The 19,315-nt window shown below is 36.5% G+C and overlaps 1 protein-coding gene across 1 annotated transcript in view; it reads right to left on the minus strand.

Annotated features, from left to right (window-relative positions):
- Positions 1-19,315, minus strand: part of LOC148941236 (uncharacterized) — an 83,574-nt gene that overhangs the window by 25,278 nt on the left and 38,981 nt on the right. The window contains exon 4 of the mRNA XM_089104509.1: positions 9,376-9,498. Within this exon, the coding sequence (XP_088960635.1) occupies positions 9,376-9,498 (123 nt within the window). The remainder of the gene's footprint in view (positions 1-9,375; positions 9,499-19,315) is intronic.

The raw sequence follows: 19,315 nt of genomic DNA on the forward strand, positions 1-19,315 counted from the left end.
AACCCCCGACCCCCCCCCCCCCCTGGAGACGGCCTTGGATCATACCGCTAGAGAGATGGGGTGAAGGAGAATTTAACTTGAGCACCTGATACAGCTTTTATCTATGACTAAATATTGAGTAAAATTTAATAGAATTTAGTCAAATTAGTAAATTTACAACAAGCTTTTTAAAGTTAGTTATAAATTTCTCCTTGTTGTTTAATCACGAAGACAATGTGACATGCAGCGTTGCGACTGTAGAGAAGAAGTTAAGGAAATTTTTCGCATATCTTTAACAACAGTTCTGAATTTCCCTAACATCGAGCAGAAACAGGTTTTAACCTTTGGCATAGCTGTGTGTACCTTGCACTATTTCTTTCAAGAGATCCATTAGGTTACAAGAGGTCCCATAATTTAAAGGATGTGCAAGGCGTTCTTCAACAGCTGCATCAGCGTCTGAAAGGTACATTTTGGCCATATGAAGGCGGTTGAAAATCCCCTTCAGGGGTTTGTAATGCATGTGCTGCTAAACTAGTTTGGTGATACATTTGTCCAACTACTTTGAAGCTGAAGTCAGTAATGAACCTTATCTTATCTTGACTATTAATGGTTTGATCAACGCTTAAGTGAAATGAAGTTTCATGTAACTTCCAGCTTTGTTCGTAGAACTGTTTAGAGAACAGGCGACGTCCTAAAAAAAGGTAGACCAATTCATTTGGAAATTGTGGAGGTAACAATGCAATTCAACCAAGCAAGCAGCAACCTCCAAATGATAACTTTTTTTGCTACTCTTTCCTCGGGGAAACGGAGGGCTCCACAGTGAATACACACATCGTTGAAGGGCTTCAATAACTTTTAATTAACGCTTGCGTAGTTTCCGGCTTCTTTGCAGGTTTATATTGGGTTATATGCAACAGTTTGTTAGCGTCGAAGATTGTAATGGTGTTACTCTTCTAACGAAACATTTCTTTCTTCTTCACTTTCATTTTTAAAACTGACAGCTACTTCATTTTGACAGCGAATACATTTCTGTCTCTTTTCTTCTAACAGCACAATTATTTGTACTTCCCTTCCATTTTTGACAAGTTCTGATACTTGCTTCCGCGTGTCTGCTAACCGCATATTTCGTTATTCTTCAGTTTTACCTTAGAACACCTTCTGATTTCCTCTATCGCTTGTAATTCTTGCTGCCGCTTATCTTCTAACCACATATCTCTTTGTTCTTCACTTTTATTTTGATTCGTTCTGATTCTCGTTGTTGCATGTCTCGTACCCGCATATTTCTCTGTTCGTTTGCTCGTTTAAAAAGATGTATGCTTCTATATATGGATTCTCATTGTCGCTTGTCTTCTAACCGCAGACAATTTGTATTTTCATACAGATGCCTATTCTAGGATTTTTGTCTGTTACTGCTAATTGAATCCCCTACATAGGTTTCTGATAGGATTTGAACTTTTGGTTTTCTTTTTTAAGGTTTTTTGAATTGCTGTAATCCATTGTTAAAATGTATACAAATATTTTTCCAGTAACCAGTTTGCTGTTCTTTACGCAATGTATTGTCTTTCAATACTGTGTCTTTTCAAAGATATTGAATTGTTAAAGCAAGTCCAATTTCTAACAACGATTTCTACTAAGCTTAAAACCTTTGGTTTTAATTTTCAAGATTTTTAAATTGTTGTAATCCCTTGCTAAAATACACGGCCGTACCCAGGATTTTTTTTCGGAGGTTTTTTTTACTCAACGACTCTTTTCTGGGGGGGGGGGTACATAAAAAAAACATTTAGGGAGTCAAAAAAACATTTGGGGAGGGGTTCAAACCTCCCTAACCGGCCTTGCTAAAATATATACAAATACTTTTGCAATTACCAGTTTTTTGCTCTTTACTCATTTAAATGTCTTTTCATACTGAAGTATTCAAAAATATTTGACTATTACAGCATGTCCGATTTCTAACAACGATTTCTAATAAGCTTCACACTTTTGGTTTTATTTTTCAAGGTTTTTGAATTGTTGTAATCCCTTGTTAAAATATACACAAATATTTATGCAATTACATATAAATATTATATATAAAATAAATGCAAGGCTGTGTACAAATTCTGAATTACACTTTGCCCAGTGTTTCTACAAAGTAATAACATGTTGTCAGATACTAAACCTTATACAATGTGAAGTGCAAGGGTTAAACCCCCTGTCAAAACAATTATTAAATCATGCGTTCATGCGTAGAATTTATCCTTTGGTTCAAAGGTATGATCTCAAAGCAACTGACAAAACACTAATTTTTATGATTTATTTGAAAAGGACTGTCAAACGGTTATTTTAAGTATATATTATGAGATTACTCTAATTAAAGGTCAATGGTGCAATAAACAAATAGAAATGCTGCCATAAAACTAAGATAATTGGCAAACCAAACACAGCTGGGTATTTTAATACCCTAAATACACGGGTATTTTGATACTTAAATTTTGATACTAACAAAAAAAATTGATACTTAAATAAGGGATACTAAATTTCTAAGCTCTTTGATGAGCTGCTTTACCAATAGCTGTGGCCAAACAACCTAAACTCATGACAGTTTAGCCATTACATCCGAGCTACAGTTTAGCCACACTTGCACGAAATCGCGCACGACTACAGCGCAAATAATACATCCTGTGCGTAATTTGGGGAGTTGAGTAATATTCAACTTTCATTTGTAATCTTTATGTTTGACCAATCAGAGTGAAAATTTGCTTAGAATTAGCTAAAAAAATTAAATATATAACATCAAAACCAGAGAGTACAAGAGCTTATAAAATTGGAAATTGGTGCGTGTCGAGAAGAAAATTCACCGACGCCATCTAACACCTATGATTTGGTTCCCTTTAAAGCCTACCCGAAACTTCCACATTGTTGTCTTTTCTGGTCCTTTGAATTTTAGAGGAGGTCTAGAAAAAACCAGAAGAAAGGATTTTTTACCACTAGGCCTACCAGCATAAAACCAACAAGCCTATTCCACTTGTCAAGATTTTCCTAGACCTATTTCGTGCAAAATGAATTTTGACTTAAAATAATTAATGAAAACGAAAAGTGCTGATTGGTCGCAACTTATGGATTCAGCATCTATTCTATGACATTACATATTCGTTGCAGCAATTATCAATTTTTTTTCTGATTTTTGGATGAAGTTACCAGAGGCTAAACTGTCAGTGGAGCAAATGGTTTCGAGTCCTTATCTTTCCCCGTTAAATCTCAAAAGATTAAACTCCTATAAGTGTATCTTTCTCTTTGATCAAAGCCACCAGCTAGACTTGCGGAACACAAGCTTTAGAATTTGGAACTGGTTTGAATACAATAGGAGCGACCAATCATTATCAGAGCAAAATATTTAACGGGAGACATACAGGTGCAAATCTTCAGAATTTTTATTGGGGTTACAAGAGGGGTCTATATCCGGATAGTCAAGGGGCATGGGATATATAATAATTTTTTATCCACATTTTTGGTGGAGAAACTGCCTCTCCTTGCCCCCCCCCCCCCAAACGACGCCCCTAGATACATACAGACCGAACTATTTTTCTTTACATTATCCATACTATCAATGCTGTCCAGTCTGCGGTTTTTTTCTTAATTTCGTTGTCTTTTGAACCCTTTTAGGTTCAAAGAAATTGTTGTGAAAGGAAATATTTAAAATTATAAATATTTAAAATATTTATAATTGTAGAGAATCAAAACTCTAATAACTATTACAATTCTATCAACGAGACAAGCCAAAGGAAAATGAATTTTTCTCTGTTTTAGAAATGTTGTAAGACTTGCTTAACGCTCTTTTCTTAAGTTAGTGGCAACCCTGTATGCAGACAAGGTATAACCATCGACGCTATTTACCTTAGCCCATTTCTTTCTTTTTAAGTCGTTTTCTCAACTCATCAATTTTTCTTTGTCCCTTAAATTTGTTGAATTTGCGAGCCATTTTTGACTTTTTCCGAATGTTCAATTGCTTCCAAATTTTTTCAGTGCATCCACTTTCCATGACAGTGTGGTAATATAAATTAAATTAAATTTTTTTAATTAAAATTTTAAAAAATGCAGTAATAAATTAAATTAAAATTTTATCTTCTTGTATTCTCCTCCTTATATCAATAAAACTAGACCCCGGCGCGGCGCCGGACCGACCGAACGCCGCGAATGAGAGGTCTGGTTAAGCGCCATCCAAGTGTCGCTACGCCGCCGGCGCACCACAGGAGCACCGCAGCCGGCAGAGGCGACGGCGTTCAGCTGACTTTGAATTAATTTTGCGGCAATTCCTTACTGCGTCAACCGCGAAGTCAGAGCTTTGCAGTTGACCCAAAACGAACAGAAATTACAATAAATAACCGAGTCAAACTCAAAACGAGAAGAAATCAAGAGGAGTAGGGCTTAAACGCCATATGACTTCCCAGGGCCAGAACAAAATTTGTACTTTGCTGAAAAATTATAAATGTTTTTATTTTCACAACTTTAACGATTCAAATAATATTAAAATACTGATAACTAAATAATAGTATATGCATATTGAACTGACAATGCACATTCATTAGTATTTTTTTCAGTAAATTGCAAATTATGTTCTGGCCTTGGGAAGGCATAGAGGGTTATCATTCTCAAAGACCTAATTTCTAAAACTTTTAACTATGTTGAACAAAATGACTATCTAAAAATTTTGATTGGATGTGTTTGGGGAAAAGGTGGGCGTGAGAGGGGGTTTGGTTGGCCTCAAATTAAAAAGGGTACTATTAAAAAGGGTACTAGCCATTTCAATTTCCAATCGAATGAGCCCTTTTTCAAGTTTCTACAACAAAACTTTCAATAAAAACCTTATATGCTCCCAGGGCATAACTTACAACCCTTATCCTGAGGGCTGCTGGGGGAGTGTTATCCTCTTAGATATAATTTTTGGACCTTTCAACTATTTTGAACAAAATGGCTATCTCAAAATTTTGATTGGATATGTTTGGATAAATTGTGGGCGTGGAAGGGGTGTTAGTTGCCTTCCGATCACTTTTGACTATTAAATAGGGCACTAGCCATTCCAATTAACAATTCAATGAGCCCTTTTTGAAGTTTCTACGACAACGCTTTCTATAAAAAACCTTATATGCCCCCAGGGAATAACTTACAACCCTTGCCCTGAGGGCTGTAGGGGGGGGGGGGGGAGTTGTCACCTTCAAACATGTAATTGCCAGAAATTTCAAGTACGTAGAGCAAAATGGCTAACCCAAATTTTCGATTGGATTTGTGTGAGGAAATGGTGGGCTCGAGAGGGGAGTTAGTTGCCCTGTCACTTTCGACTATTATGAAGGGTACTAGCTCTTTGAATTTCCAATCGAACGAGCCTTTTTTGAAGTTTCTACGACAACGCTTTCTATAAAAAAAAACCTTATATGCCCCCAGGATATAACTTACAACCCTTACCCTGAAGGCTGTGGGGGAGTGTCCTCCTCAAAAAAATAATTTTTATCTGGAAATCAGTTACGCTGAACAAAATGTCTATCTCAAAATTTTGATTGGATATGTTTGGGGAAATTGTGGGCATGGAAGGGGTGTTAGTTGCCTTCTAATCACTTTCAACTATTAAAAAGGGCACATGCCACTTCAATTTTCAATCGAATGAGCCCTTTTCGAAAATTCTACGAAAACTCCTTCGATACGAAGTGCCATGGTATGGAAAAAAAAAAAATAATAATAACAGATTGTGCCAACATCGTTCTTTACTTAGGCAGCGCGATTGCGCTGCCTAGAATTTCGCGTGTTTGTTTGAACCATAAGGTGACCTAGTTAATTATTAAGTAAATTATATTTTTAATGTAAAGTGGAGACGGTATCCTATCAAGTTGGTATCCAGAGGGGGGAGGGGTAGGGAGGTATATTTGAATGATAATATCTCGATTTTTTTTATTGAAAGCAGGGATGTCAAAAAGTTATTTTTTTTTTTTTAATTTAAAGCAGACACGGTATCCTATCATGGTGGTATCCTATCACGGTATCCTATCATGGTGGTATCCAGAGGGGGGGAGGTAGGGCGCTATCATATTTAAATGATAATACCGCGATTTTGTTTTTTGAAAGCAGGGATGCCAGTAAGTTAATTATTTTTTTAATTTAAATCAGAGACGGTATCCTATCAAGATGGTATCAAGATAGGTGGTATCCAGAGTGGGGGGGGGGGGTTAGGGAGGTATAATATTTAAATGATAATATCTCAAATTGATTTTTTAAAGCAGGGCTGCCAAAGAGTTAATTATTTTTTAATTTAAAGCAGAGACGGTATCCTATCAAGGTAGTTTCCAGAGGGAGGGGGGGTGGTTAGGGAAGTATTATATTTAAATGATCATATCTTGAATTTTTTTTTATTGAAAGCAGGGATGCCAAAAAGTAAATTGTTTTTGTTTTTTTTAATTTAAAGCAGAGATGGATCTTATAGAACATTAAATGGCTGCTTTAAAAAAATAAAAAAGGGAGTGTGAAGGGAGATGAGCGACTTCTACAGGAATATGACAGTTTGGTTGCTACCAGTAGCTACTAGGTGGAATATCCTATGAAAGTGTACTGTCAATGAGTAGAGAAAGTAAATTTGTAAATTCAAGCTGTGATTTGAGAAAGACTACTGAAAACATTAATGTTTGCTGTCAACATTGATCGCGCCGGCGGCACGCAGCCGCTGCTGTTTTTGGCCCCGCCGCCGCCGGTCTTCCCTCATTGGCGCGGCACCGGGGTCTAAATAGAACAATACAAATAGGTCATTTGGCACATGAGAGAGCATACAACAAACATATTTATATAAGACATTGGCGCCCATAAGGGGGCGGGGGCAGGGGAATGCCAGCTCTCCCCTGTCTGAATGACATTGCCTTATATTTTTAAATTTTGTTCTGAGATTTCTATTATCCAGCATTGGAAGTGCCGATTTGATCAGGTAAGCCCCCACCTAAAATTCAGCTTCTGGGCACCTATGTACAAGACTTGATGGTGCAGCGTTAAAACACTCGCCTATGGCCCTGGTAATTTTGTTCCGAATGTCAGATAAGACGAATTTTAGTTAAAAACTTATTAAGGGCTTTTTAGTGTTAAAGAAGAGTAATAAGTCAAAAATAATTTGTTTAAACCTGCTTTAAAAACGTACTAAAAAGTAAAAATCGTTTCTTTCTCGTGAGTCAATGAATACAAGTGAAAACGAAGGGTTCAAAACGGATTGGGCTTTACACAAATCTTAAACGAGTCTTCCTAAACTCGCCGAGTTTTTTCGTTTACACATCATTTATAACTAAGACCAATTTGACATACATATTATTTAAAACCCAATTCGTTTTGAGCCCTTCTTTTTTACTTATATTTATGATTCTTGAGAAAAAAATTTATTTTCTACTTTCTAGTCTATTTTGAAAATATTATTAGTCCTTTTTTTTATCATGAATGGTCGATTTCTTAATGCAGATCGTGATAACAATTATTTAACATTGACACTGTCATAGTGCCATAGTCAGTGCTTTCACGTTAACTTAGTAAATAGTGAAGTAACTCCAGTGTTGTTTTTTTACGATCCTATTATAAAGAATCGGTGATCGTTCAAAGTTGTGGGAGGGCTTCTTCAATTATAAGTTATGAGGTCTAGTGTGCTTTTTCACATGAATCAATGTATGTAGCACACGTTTTCCACGACTTTTCCAAGTTTCCATGACATTTGTTATCAGAGAATCCGAGGCTAATATTGTAACATTCATTCCACAAGCAAAACAAAGTAAGTGAATATCTCGCATATGATCATTGAGATCCATCAAAGTTTGCATTTATGGATTTTTGAATTTAATAGTCTACGCGTTAACTTAGACACAGTAACGATTGATGTATCTTTCTCTTGACTACCCCTCCCTCCTCATTTTGTCATACAAGCATAAAATAAATGAAAATAACTTGAAATAGAAAAAAAAGTTGACAATGGCCCCATTTAAGCGCGAATCTTGACATGTATAGCTTTTCGAAGTGACAAAAGCGAATCACCAGGAGCCACACCACTTGCGCCCCCAGGTATGTAGCTCCACTGTATCGAATCAAAATTTTAAGATAGGTGTTTTAATTAAAATGGTCAGAAAGCTTAAAAAGTATGCCACAGGGTTGCATGATGGGTTCAGCTCTAAGGAAGATGACACATAATCAGGGTTGCCGCTCTTAGTGATTTATCACTATTTCTAGGGATTTTTTATACTGCTAATGCTAAAAAATCACTGAATTTGCACATAAATTACTAGACTATTGAAGAAAATCACTAAATCATCCCAAAAATCACTAAAATCTAGTGATTTTTTGTCACCGGGTGGCAACCCTGCACATAATTGTGGAGATTGCAGTTTTAAGACATGCTTAATAGAAGCATCAAAACAGGTGCATTTTAAGACAAAGATGGTCAAGTTCGACCTTTTCAGCATCAACATTTTACAAGATTTTAAACCTGAATCACATGAAGAACCTCGGTGAGGGTATCGGGTATAATTTTCAGCCTCCAAAACAGCCATAATCTTTGCTGAGCCGTTTTCAGCGAAAATAGAAAGAATAAGAAGGAAATAATAGTCCTTGAGAAAATATAAAAGAGAAACCTTAAAAAAACTTTCAAAAACTGGCTGTGCCTTTATTAATATTCTGAACGAAATATTTGCATTTTGCTTCTTTTTTCACTGGCTGTTGAATAACGTCGTATTTATTCACTGTTCTACACTTTCTCGGTTTATCAAAATTCCCCTCATTTTAAATCTGCTCTTTTCAAATACCAAGAAAGTGAATTGACTACAAAGTTAAGCTATTCATTTTAAGTTATTCTGTTTTACATACCAATTTTTTTTTTCTGATATGAAACCTTAACTAAGCAAATACACAGGAGTTTGGTTCTTCGATTCATCCACCCACCCAAAAAAATTTAAGATTTCAAATTTTTACGTACCCGAGATTTCAAATAAGGGTGAAATCTGCCACTAGTATCGAAAATAAAAAACCATTAGTGCCTACTAGCATTTTGCGATTTCGTTCCTTTTTTAGCCTACCCTAAACTGTCTCATGCCTGTCCTTGAATGCGCTTTAGGATGTTAGAGAGGGTATTTCTGAAGATCTGTAATACACAAGTTAAACTGAAGCTTAACCATTGCACTTCCTGGCTGAAGGGCCACGAAACGGAGATCAGCACCGCCGGTTTGGACCTTAAGGGTCTAGTGCCGCATCCTTTACCTTTACCTTTAACGATCAGGTGGCTTAGGAAAAACTTCCCAAAATACAAATAATTTATATTTGTTTAGATTTTCATATTTTCTCCTCCCCTGAAAAATGTTGCCTCTACTTTCAAAATCAAATTTCTCCATATATAACATTGACAAATTATCCACTTACCGGCATAGTCATTTATAGCTATGACCATTGTCATGGTTGAGCCAAGAGGTACGATTCCTGTGACAGGACTAGCCCATGGCCCCTTTCCATTTTGTATTTCCATCCAACAGTCAACGTTGTCCCCTGTAAAAAAAACAAATACAAGTAAAAATTTGAAAAAAAAATTTCGGAGAAGGGAACACTTAAAAATTAAAGCATACGTGTACATTATCCCGAACACACTCAAGAAGTGAAGTTATGTTAGTCATAAAGAAATATACCAAAATATGATGAAAATATAAGACTTAGTAACAAAATTACAGAAACTAAAACAGATAATTATGAATAGATGCCGCCCAGAACGTATTATAGACAGCGCAATCGCGCTGCCTAAGCAAAGAACGATGTTGGCACAATATATTATTATTTTTTTGTTTTTTCTTTTTCCATGCAGGGCACTTCTTGTCGAAGGAGTTGTCATAGCAGCTTCGAAAAGGGATCATTCGATTGAAAATTGGAGTGGCTAGTTCCCTTTTTAATAGTCGAAAGTGATTGGAGGGCAACTAGCCCCCCCCCCGCCCAGCATTCCCCCAAACACATCCAAACAAAATTTTGAGATAGCTATTTTGTTCAGTGTAGTTGATTTCTAGATAGAAAACATGTTTTTGAGGAGAACACTCCCCCACAACCCTCATGGCAAAGGTTTTAAGTTATGCCCTGGGGGCATATAAGAACGATGTTGGCACAGTGTATTTTTTTTTCTTTAGACCAGGACACTTTGTATCGAAGAAGCTGTCGTAGAAACTTCGAAAAGGACTCAATTCAATTGGAAATTTGAGTGGCTTGTGCCCTTCTTAATAGTCGAAAGTCATCGGAAGGCAACTAACACCCCTTCCACACCCACCATTTCCCAAAACACATCCAACGAAAATTCTGAAATAGCCATTTTGCTCAGCGTAGTTGATTTCCAAATAGAAATTATGTTTTTGAGGAGGACACTCCCCCACAGCCCTCAGGGCAAGGGTTGTAAGACATGCCCTGGGGACATATAAGGTTTTTATAGAAGGCGTTGTCGTAGAAACTTTAAAAAAGGCTCATTCGATTGAGAATTCAAAGTATTAGTGCCCTTTTTAATAGTCTAAAGTGATTGGAAGGCAACTAACCACCCTCTCCCGCCCACCATTTCCCCAAACACATTTGAGATAGCAATTTTATTCAACATAGTTTTAAGTTTTGGAAATTAGGTCTTTGAGGATGACAGACCACCCACAGCCCTCAGGGCAAGGGTTGTAAGTTATGCCCTGGGGGCATATACGGTTTTCATTGAACGCGTTGTCGTAGAAACTTCAAATAGGGCTCATTCGATTGGAAATGTAAATGGCTAGTGCCCTTTTTAATAGTCGAAAGTGATTGGAAGGCAACTAACACCCCTTCCACGCCCACCATTTCCCCAAACAAATCCAATCAAAATTTGAGATAGCCATTTTGTTCCACACAGTTTAAAGTTCAGGAAATTATACCTTTGAGCAGGATATTCCCCCACAGTCTTCGGGGCAAGGGTTATAAATTATGCCCTGGGGGCATATAAGGTTTTTTATTTAAATCTTTGCCGTAGAAACATGAAAAAGGGCTCGTTCGATTGGAAATTCAAAGGGCTAGTGCCTTTTTTAATAGTCGAAAGTGATTTGAGCCCCCAGCCCTCAGGGCAAGGGTTATAAGTTATGGCCTAGGAGCATATAAGGTTTTTGTTGACAGTGTTGTCGTAGAAACTTCAAAAGGGCTCCTTTGATTGGAAATTGAAAGGACTAGTGCCATTTTAATAGTTGAAAGTGATTGGGGAGTGACTAACGCCCCTCTCACGCCCACCATTTCCCAAAACACATCCAATACAAATTTTGAGATAGCCATTTTGTTTAACGTAGTTGAAAGTTCTGGAAATTAGGTATTGGAGGATGACAACCACCTTAACAGCCCTTAGGGTAAGGGTTGTACATTATGCCCTGGGGGCATATAAGGTGCTTATAGAAAGTGTTGTCGTTTCAAAATGGCTCACTCGATTGGAAATCGAAATTCCTAGTGTCCTTTTTAATAGTCGAAAGTGATTGGAAGGCTTAATATTTTTATAGTAAAGATTGATGTGGGTATAACGTATTATTTTTTGTTGTTGTTGTTGTTGTTTAGACCAGGGCATTTCGTATCGAAGGAGTTATCGTGGGAACTTCGAAAAGGGCTCATTTGATTGAAAATAGAAAGATCTGATGTCCTGTTTAATAGTCGAAAGTGATTGGAGGGCAACTAATCCCCCTTCCACGCCCATCCTCTCATTTGCCCATCATGTTTAAAAACTAAATATTGCCTTAAGATTAAATCAAAATGCACTGTGTTAATACTAATTCCCAATAAGGCATTCTCCAGCATGCAAATAGCAGGCCAAACTATAAATTCTTAAGAAAACGAAAAGAATTGAGGTATTATTTTCTTTTTCTCTGAAACGACTATATCAATATAAAACGAACAGAAATTAATTTAATAATCTTTTTCAACAAAAAATATTTTTCAAAAAAAAGTAAAGAAATTCCATTAAACAAATAATGAACAAACATAAAATAAAATAATCTTTCAAGCGTGAAACTACCACAAATCGGTATCGATAAATAAATGAAACCCAAAACGAACAGAAATTACAATAAATAATCGAGTCAAACTCAAAACGAGCAGAAATTAACAGAAGTTGGGCTCAAAAACCTTATGCCTTCCCAAGGCCAGAACAAAATTTGCACTTTACTGAAAAAATACGAATGAATCTGTATTGTCAGTTTAATATACAAATACTGATACTTAGTAATCAAAATGTTAATATTGTTTGATTTATTAAAGTTATACAAGTAAAAACATTTATATTTTTTTTCAGTAAAGTGCAAATTATGTTCTGGCCTTGGGAAGACATAGGGGCTTTGAGCCCAACTTCTGTTTAATTTTTGCTCATTTTGAGTTTGACTCGGTTATTTATTGTAATTTCTGTTCTTTTTTGGTTTCATTTATTTATCGATGCTGATTTGTGGTAGTTTCACGCTTGGTAGATTATTTGATTTTATTTTTGCTCATTTTTTGTTGAATGGAGTTCTTTACTTTTCTTTGAAAAACTTATTTTGTGGAAAAAGGATTTTTAATTAATTATATTAAATACCTATCCTAGCCACATCTACATATTAAATGTCTAATTAAAATATCACTGCATCATAGTTTTCCCCACTAAGACTAAGCTAATTATAACCGATTGCAGACAGTCAAACCGGTTTACAGAGCAAACTTCTTGAGTGTGTTCGGGATAATACAGAAATAACAATTAAGTTAATCGTTCGTTGGAGCAATCACTGTAAAAAAGCACAGTGCCTACGGTCAAGGGTGCCTATTCGGGGGGGGGGGGGGTGTCAGCGTGAACTTACCCACCCCAACCCAACCCTCCACACACATACACATTTAAAAAAATATATTTTTGAAATTTTCATTGAAAAAAATGACCTTTTAGTTTTGTGCAAAAAATTAAAGTAGAAGTAAAAAAAAGGATACAAAAAAATGTAGTTTCTGCCTAAAAATTAAAAAAATAAACCCTCGATTTTAAAGTTTCTTGCATATTCATGAAAAAACTGAGGGTCATCTTTGCCAAAACGCATCAAAAATTTGCTTATATCCATTTTTGTTACTTTTTTACGAGTTAGACACAAATTTCAGGAGAGGGAGGTCAAACGCAGCAACACTACCCGCCCCACTAGATACGGTAAATCCCCCTCCCCCAAAATCCTAAATTTTCCCAAATTTCTGAATGCTTTTCATGCAAATTATCAAATATTTTGTCTCTTTAAAGAATTTCTGCATATGTACATGATAGCCCCTCCCCACCCAAAAAATCGCACAAATCACTACTTACCTTAACAAGTTAGGAACACAGACAGTTTTTTACAGGACGTACGGGGGGGGGGGCTTATTTGTTGTAACAGACAGTAAAAGCATAGTACATAGAGAGCTAAAATAGGAACTACATAGACCAGTGGCGGATCCAGGGGGCGAGGGGGACGTGCGCCCCCCTTAACGTAGTCTAAGGTAGTGTAATTTACATAATTAACGCAAGATTGCGTTAATTAAACTTACTCCTAACGCAAGTTTATCGAATCAACCTATTGTGCGCCCCCCCCCCTAAGGAAATCCTGGATCCGCCCCTGACATAAAACGTAAAATAGGGAACTGTTTTATGAATCACTAGCTTACCCATCGCGTGTTGCTGCAATCTCAACAGAAAGAAAATTCAAGGAAAATCCCCCCTTGGAAATTTCCTCCTACAGAAAATACACCCTGCTTTAAGAATTTCTCCTCCCCTTAAAAACTCACCCTATTTGAAAATATATTGAAAATAATATATATATATATATATATATATATATATATATATATATATATATATATATATATATATATATATATATATATATATATATATATATATATATATATATATATATATATATATATATTGTTTTATGAATTATAAAACTCGTTAGATTTCAGTGGCTAGGCCACGACACTTTCCTGGTTACATAAATGTCAGAGCTTGATTGAATCGATCATGAATTTCCTCATTTTTTGCTTTGATACTTGGTGCAATTATATGTTATTAGCAGATTGATTAACTTTTTTGTTTATTGGAGAAGTGCCACCGATAGCATGATTAAACTTAAATGGTTGCTAAATGGCTAAGACCAAAATAAACGGAAATGATTGCCAATTTGGGTCAATAGGATGTAATCTTTGGGTATTGACAAATACTGTCGGTACCGTAACCTAGGGCTATCATCAATTGTCTGTCAGTTGTTTTTTTTTTTTTTTTTTTTTTTTTTTTTTTTTTTTTTTTTTGGCTTCTTCAAGTAACGTTAAATTCACCTATTTTTTTTCTAACACGACATGCCTGTCAGCTTTCAGCTTTACGCAAGGCTATATCCAGGGCGGGAGGGTTTCTAGGCTTGAATTCCCTAAAAAAAAAGTTCAACTCGTAAAAATCTAACAAAAATGCATATAAACAAATTTTTGATGCATTTTTAAGATGTGTTTGTTCGCCCCCCCTCACCACCAAACAAAACTCCTGGACGCACTCTTGATTTATGTATATTTTTTGCCCAGTTATTTGGATGTCTAATTATCCTTTTTTTCTTAAACAGCCTCCTAACACTTATAGCAAAGCTCTACACTCCTTAGCTCTCAGTCCTTTAGCCCCTTCCTGGTTCGGCTCGAGGTTGCCCCTCGTTTGGCACCTTTGAAAGTGTGCGTTTTAATACCAAAGCATCCCAACTTTTATTGAGCCTTCAGATAAATACAGAATTAATTCTAAGGGAGAGACGAGGAGAGTGTGGAGGTATAATTTATATATAGTCCCTAGGGCCGTATCCAAGAGGTGTTTTTTTGGGGAGGGGACAGGAAAACCTTCAAAAACACATCAAAATCTGAAATTGGCATTTAATCCCTCATGATTTCTAGGAATATTTCTGGTCTAGGCTGTTATTATGAATGTAAAGAGTAACATTAAACCCCAAAATGAGCAGAATTTATTCCATGTAGGAGGGGGACTACCCCTCCATCATCCCCACCTACGCCTCATGGTCGCAGAAACTTGGGCACATGGAGGGTGCTCATTACATCAGAAATTGGGAGTTCTGGTCTTTTTTTATAGGTTGAAAGTGATTGGAGACCAACCAGCCACGGGGAAGGGGAGTATTTTCCGGGGAGGTAGGAATGAGCACCGGCTCCCGAAAACAAAATGAACATACAAATTTGAACAAACATCCGTCTTGAAAAAAAAATACAAAATTGGACAGGTTTGTAGATAAGAGTTTGAGGCTCTGTAGTAGAGCTCGCTGATATACTGAATCTGAAGGTGTAATTTTCATCAATGTCACTCCACTTTTTGGGGGTGTAAACCTCCTCTTTTGAAATTGGGCAGAATTTCTCAGGCTTGTATATTTTGGTGGGTGGCTTTATGATTAATGGATATATTTAGAGTTACCATGAAAACCAATTTTTTTATGCATATATTGTAAACTTATTTTATTAGAGTTTAGGTTACTAATTTATTAGCACGAGTCACTCCTTACCTATTATATTTACCACAGACTTTTTTATTAAAAATTCTTTGTATGATTATATACCCAATGGTGGATCCAGGGGGAGGGGGCGCCCCCTAGTATAGTCTAAATTAGTGTAATTTACTTAATTAACTCAAGTTTGCGTTAATTAAACTTGTTCCTAACGCAAGTTTATCGGATCAACCTATTTTGCGCCCTCCCCCTAATTTTTTTTTATTGGATCATCCTATTTTGCGCCCCCCTAAGATAATACTGGATCCGCCCCTGTATCTACCAGAACTGCGCTCAATAGAGTGCAGTAGCTGCCCTTATTCAATAAGTAGTTACAATTAATTCCAATTAGCTAAATGAACCAAAATACAAGTTGCTTTTTTTGCGGCAAAACTCAGCCCAAACCTACAAACAAAGAAGATGAAATTTCAATTCGTGCACGGTGGTATAGAAAGTTTTCAATGGGAGTTTAAAGATACTTCTTCTAAAAATGTAAATGGCGATCCTTATAATTTGCAACTTGACCCATTCCATAAGGGGTTAGATTCTGCTTGTTTTGAAACCCGGTTTTACCTTATGGATACTATCCCTTGTTCTTACTGTTTACTATAATGCTAAGTCCAGCTAACGTACACTTATACCCAGGGTTGCCACCCTGTGACAAAAAAATCACTAGATTTTAGTGATTTCTGGTTGATTTAGTGGCTTTTTTCAATAATCTAGTGATTTATGTGCAAATTTTTTAATTTTTTAATTTTGGTAATGTAAAAATATCACTAGGGGTGGCAACCTTGCTTATACCGCAGATAACGGATTTTCTAAAGACTCATTTACAATGAAATTTAACTAATGCAGAGAATCTAAGCCATTCAGATTTTTCACAGATTTTTCTGATTGACTAAAAATTCTGATTAGCTGGAACTAGCCCTAGCTCCTTATTTAGTAATCTTCTTACTAGTAAAGTTTCATTGTGAATGCCTAAAGTCCTATACACATCTGCATTTGGGCATTTTTTTTTAGGACGCTGCACAATGAATTCACCAAATAAGAGTATTTTGAAAGCGAATCTTTTTGAAAGATTCTGCCTGCGGCGTAACTACAGTTTAAGGACTTTTAAGATTCCTCCTCAAAAAAGTTCGGACCTTTTTGGCTATCAAGTTTTCATTCAGAATATATATTTGGGGGAATTGATAGGGTGCCTTTTACGCCTAATAGGGTGACATGGTTGATTTTGACTTAAACCGTAGTTTCTTGCAATTTCTATGTAAAGCACTTCTCATATGCTGTTCGAGAGGGGGTAGCCACCCCCCTAGATTTTGGAAAATAGCTTTTGTGGAACTCTCATTAAAATCCTCCCAAATTTATGAAAATGCCTTTGTTTTTAGTTTTAATAAAACAAATCTTTGCCCTATCCCATACATTTTCACGAATTGGAGCCACTATCTGGAAAAAACTAATCTGGAAAAACGGATCTGGAAAACTAATATGGAAAATCTGGAAAAACGCGAATTGAAGTTGTATCTCGAAAAACTAGTATTGGCACTTTAGGATTAAAGTTTCTATTTGGAATATCACCAAGGTAATAAATCACAATGTATACATACCATACTTTAATAGGTCACGACTATAAGCCGGAAATACAACTTTTATACGAATATGCTAATTAATTATATATTTTATTAGTAGTAGCAAGGACTAGAAAATACTTTCATCAAGGAATCAACCGTTATATTTTACCATAAAATACCAATAAACCTTTGCTAGTAATTGGGTTAAATGTGAGGGGTTGCCAATCTTCGGAAATCGTGTGTACATGTTGGCACCCACAACGCTTGATGGAAGTGTGCCACTCCTGAAGTGAATTTTGCCATGCGTAGCGCAAAGTAACAAGGGGAGAGGAGGTGGGGCACGTATAATGGAACAAGCGGTGCTCTTAAATGTACCTGAGGTGGCGACGAGTGAGTGACCCTTCGGTTCAAAGGGTGGCGATCACCTTTATAGCTCAAAAATAAAGCAACCGAAAAAAAAATGGATCGGATCTAAGGCTATACATGTAGCCTATCATGATAGATGATACTATAAGCAATGAATCAACCAGTTCGTGATAACCAATCGTAAGTAAGGAACGAACCGGATCAATAGTAACCGAAACTCTAAGAAACAGTCTTAATAACAATAGATACATCAAAAGAATCAAATTTGGGTGCTGATTTAAAATACATAAAATTCATCAAGTTTAATGCTACCCACCAAAAGTTAGGAGTCTGAGAAAATTTCCTTAATTTTTGGAAAAGGGGAGAAACACACTCAAAACGCCAAGGGATCTTAATGATATCAGGCCATCAGATTCAGCTCCTATGTACAAAAATGTGGAATTTTGCTTTTTTTTTTGCCAGAAGAAAGATTACGGATGCGTGTTTATTTTTTTTTTTTGTACTTTTTGTTTACGTATAATATTTTTTTCAGCGAGGATGGAATTGTCAGGAGGGTATTTTATGGAGGGGGGTATCTTACGTGGGAAGAAGTTTCCCGTTAGGGGAGGAAATTTTTCGTGAAGGGAGAGCGTGGTTTACCGGCATTTTTTTGAAAAACGATCAGAAAGCCTCTTCTCCCTCTTTCCTCTCCCTCTTCCCTCCATAATATTGGTGCAACCACGTATGGATTCATTTTTTGAACTTAAAATTTGTGGTTGTGGTGAATTGGAACCAGAACCTCCCCCTCTCTGTGTACGTGCCTACGAGCGTTAAAGTAAATGGAGTCTACCTAATACCATATAAAAGCGACACCGTCTAATAAATATGTTACCAGAACCCTTTAACCGTGACAGGGGTGTTTGAATATGACGTCTCTTTGAGTGCTTCATACACAGATGTACTATCCTCTAGCGCAAGATCTGTCTAAGCTCACCTCTGGCAGACCTAATCCATTGGGATTCACTTACTGTAGTGCTTTGGTCCTGACTACCTTTAACAGAGAATTCCCCACAAGGAACACGTCATTTAGAGCCGTCACTATGTAGAAGCTTCCGTCACTATGCCGTCATTATGCCGACATGCCGTCACTGTGTAGAAGCTTCTTCCAGCATAAGTTATCCCAAAAGAATACTCTCTTAGATGCTTCAAGGGAAGGTTTAATAAACATATAAATAACAGAAAAAACGGTTGCAATGGCAAAAGTTGCCTTGACTAGAAGCATAACTTTAGGTAACGGCACCTTGAAGCCGTAGCAGCATATTCTCCTAGAGGCTTTACGGTATGATTAACATATAAATGAAAGAAAAGAACGGTTGCCACAGCAAAAGTCCCCAAGACTAGAGGCATAGCTTTGAGTAGCGTCTCTTGAAGCCTAATCTTAAAAATTGAAAATAAAATAAGTGTGATATACCCACTTATTCTCACACAATCACAACTTAAAGTGCAGGATCCCATGAAAGGCACCTTTTCAGACACTCCACTTTAGTCATCAAGAATCCTTTAAAGTTAATTTTTTGATTGCTTCACTTCAAGCTTCAAATGAACTCTAAGCAGTCCAAAACAAAAGACTTCATATGGCTCAACAAGACCTCAACAAGGCTCCTTAAAGTTACATCAAGAAGTATGAGACGATTTAGATTTCTCGTGGGTAGAAAGTCAGGGAATTTCCGAGTCTTTTTGGGTAGAATTTTAGCTATTTGGGGGTACCAGTCTTTGGTTTATTCGGGGTATCAGTTCATCTTATATTTGTTCACTTCAAGGCTCAATTGAACCCTGAGAATTCTTGCCAAAGAACTCATATCCTAAGAATCTAATTTTCTTCAAAGTTACATTAAGAAGTACGGGACGATGTAGATTTTCCATAGG

This window comes from Artemia sp. Qi Xiang Cuo, chromosome 18 (assembly GCF_049724085.1).
Source record: "Artemia sp. Qi Xiang Cuo chromosome 18, ASM4972408v1, whole genome shotgun sequence".
In the NCBI taxonomy this organism is placed as follows: domain Eukaryota; kingdom Metazoa; phylum Arthropoda; class Branchiopoda; order Anostraca; family Artemiidae; genus Artemia; species Artemia sp. Qi Xiang Cuo.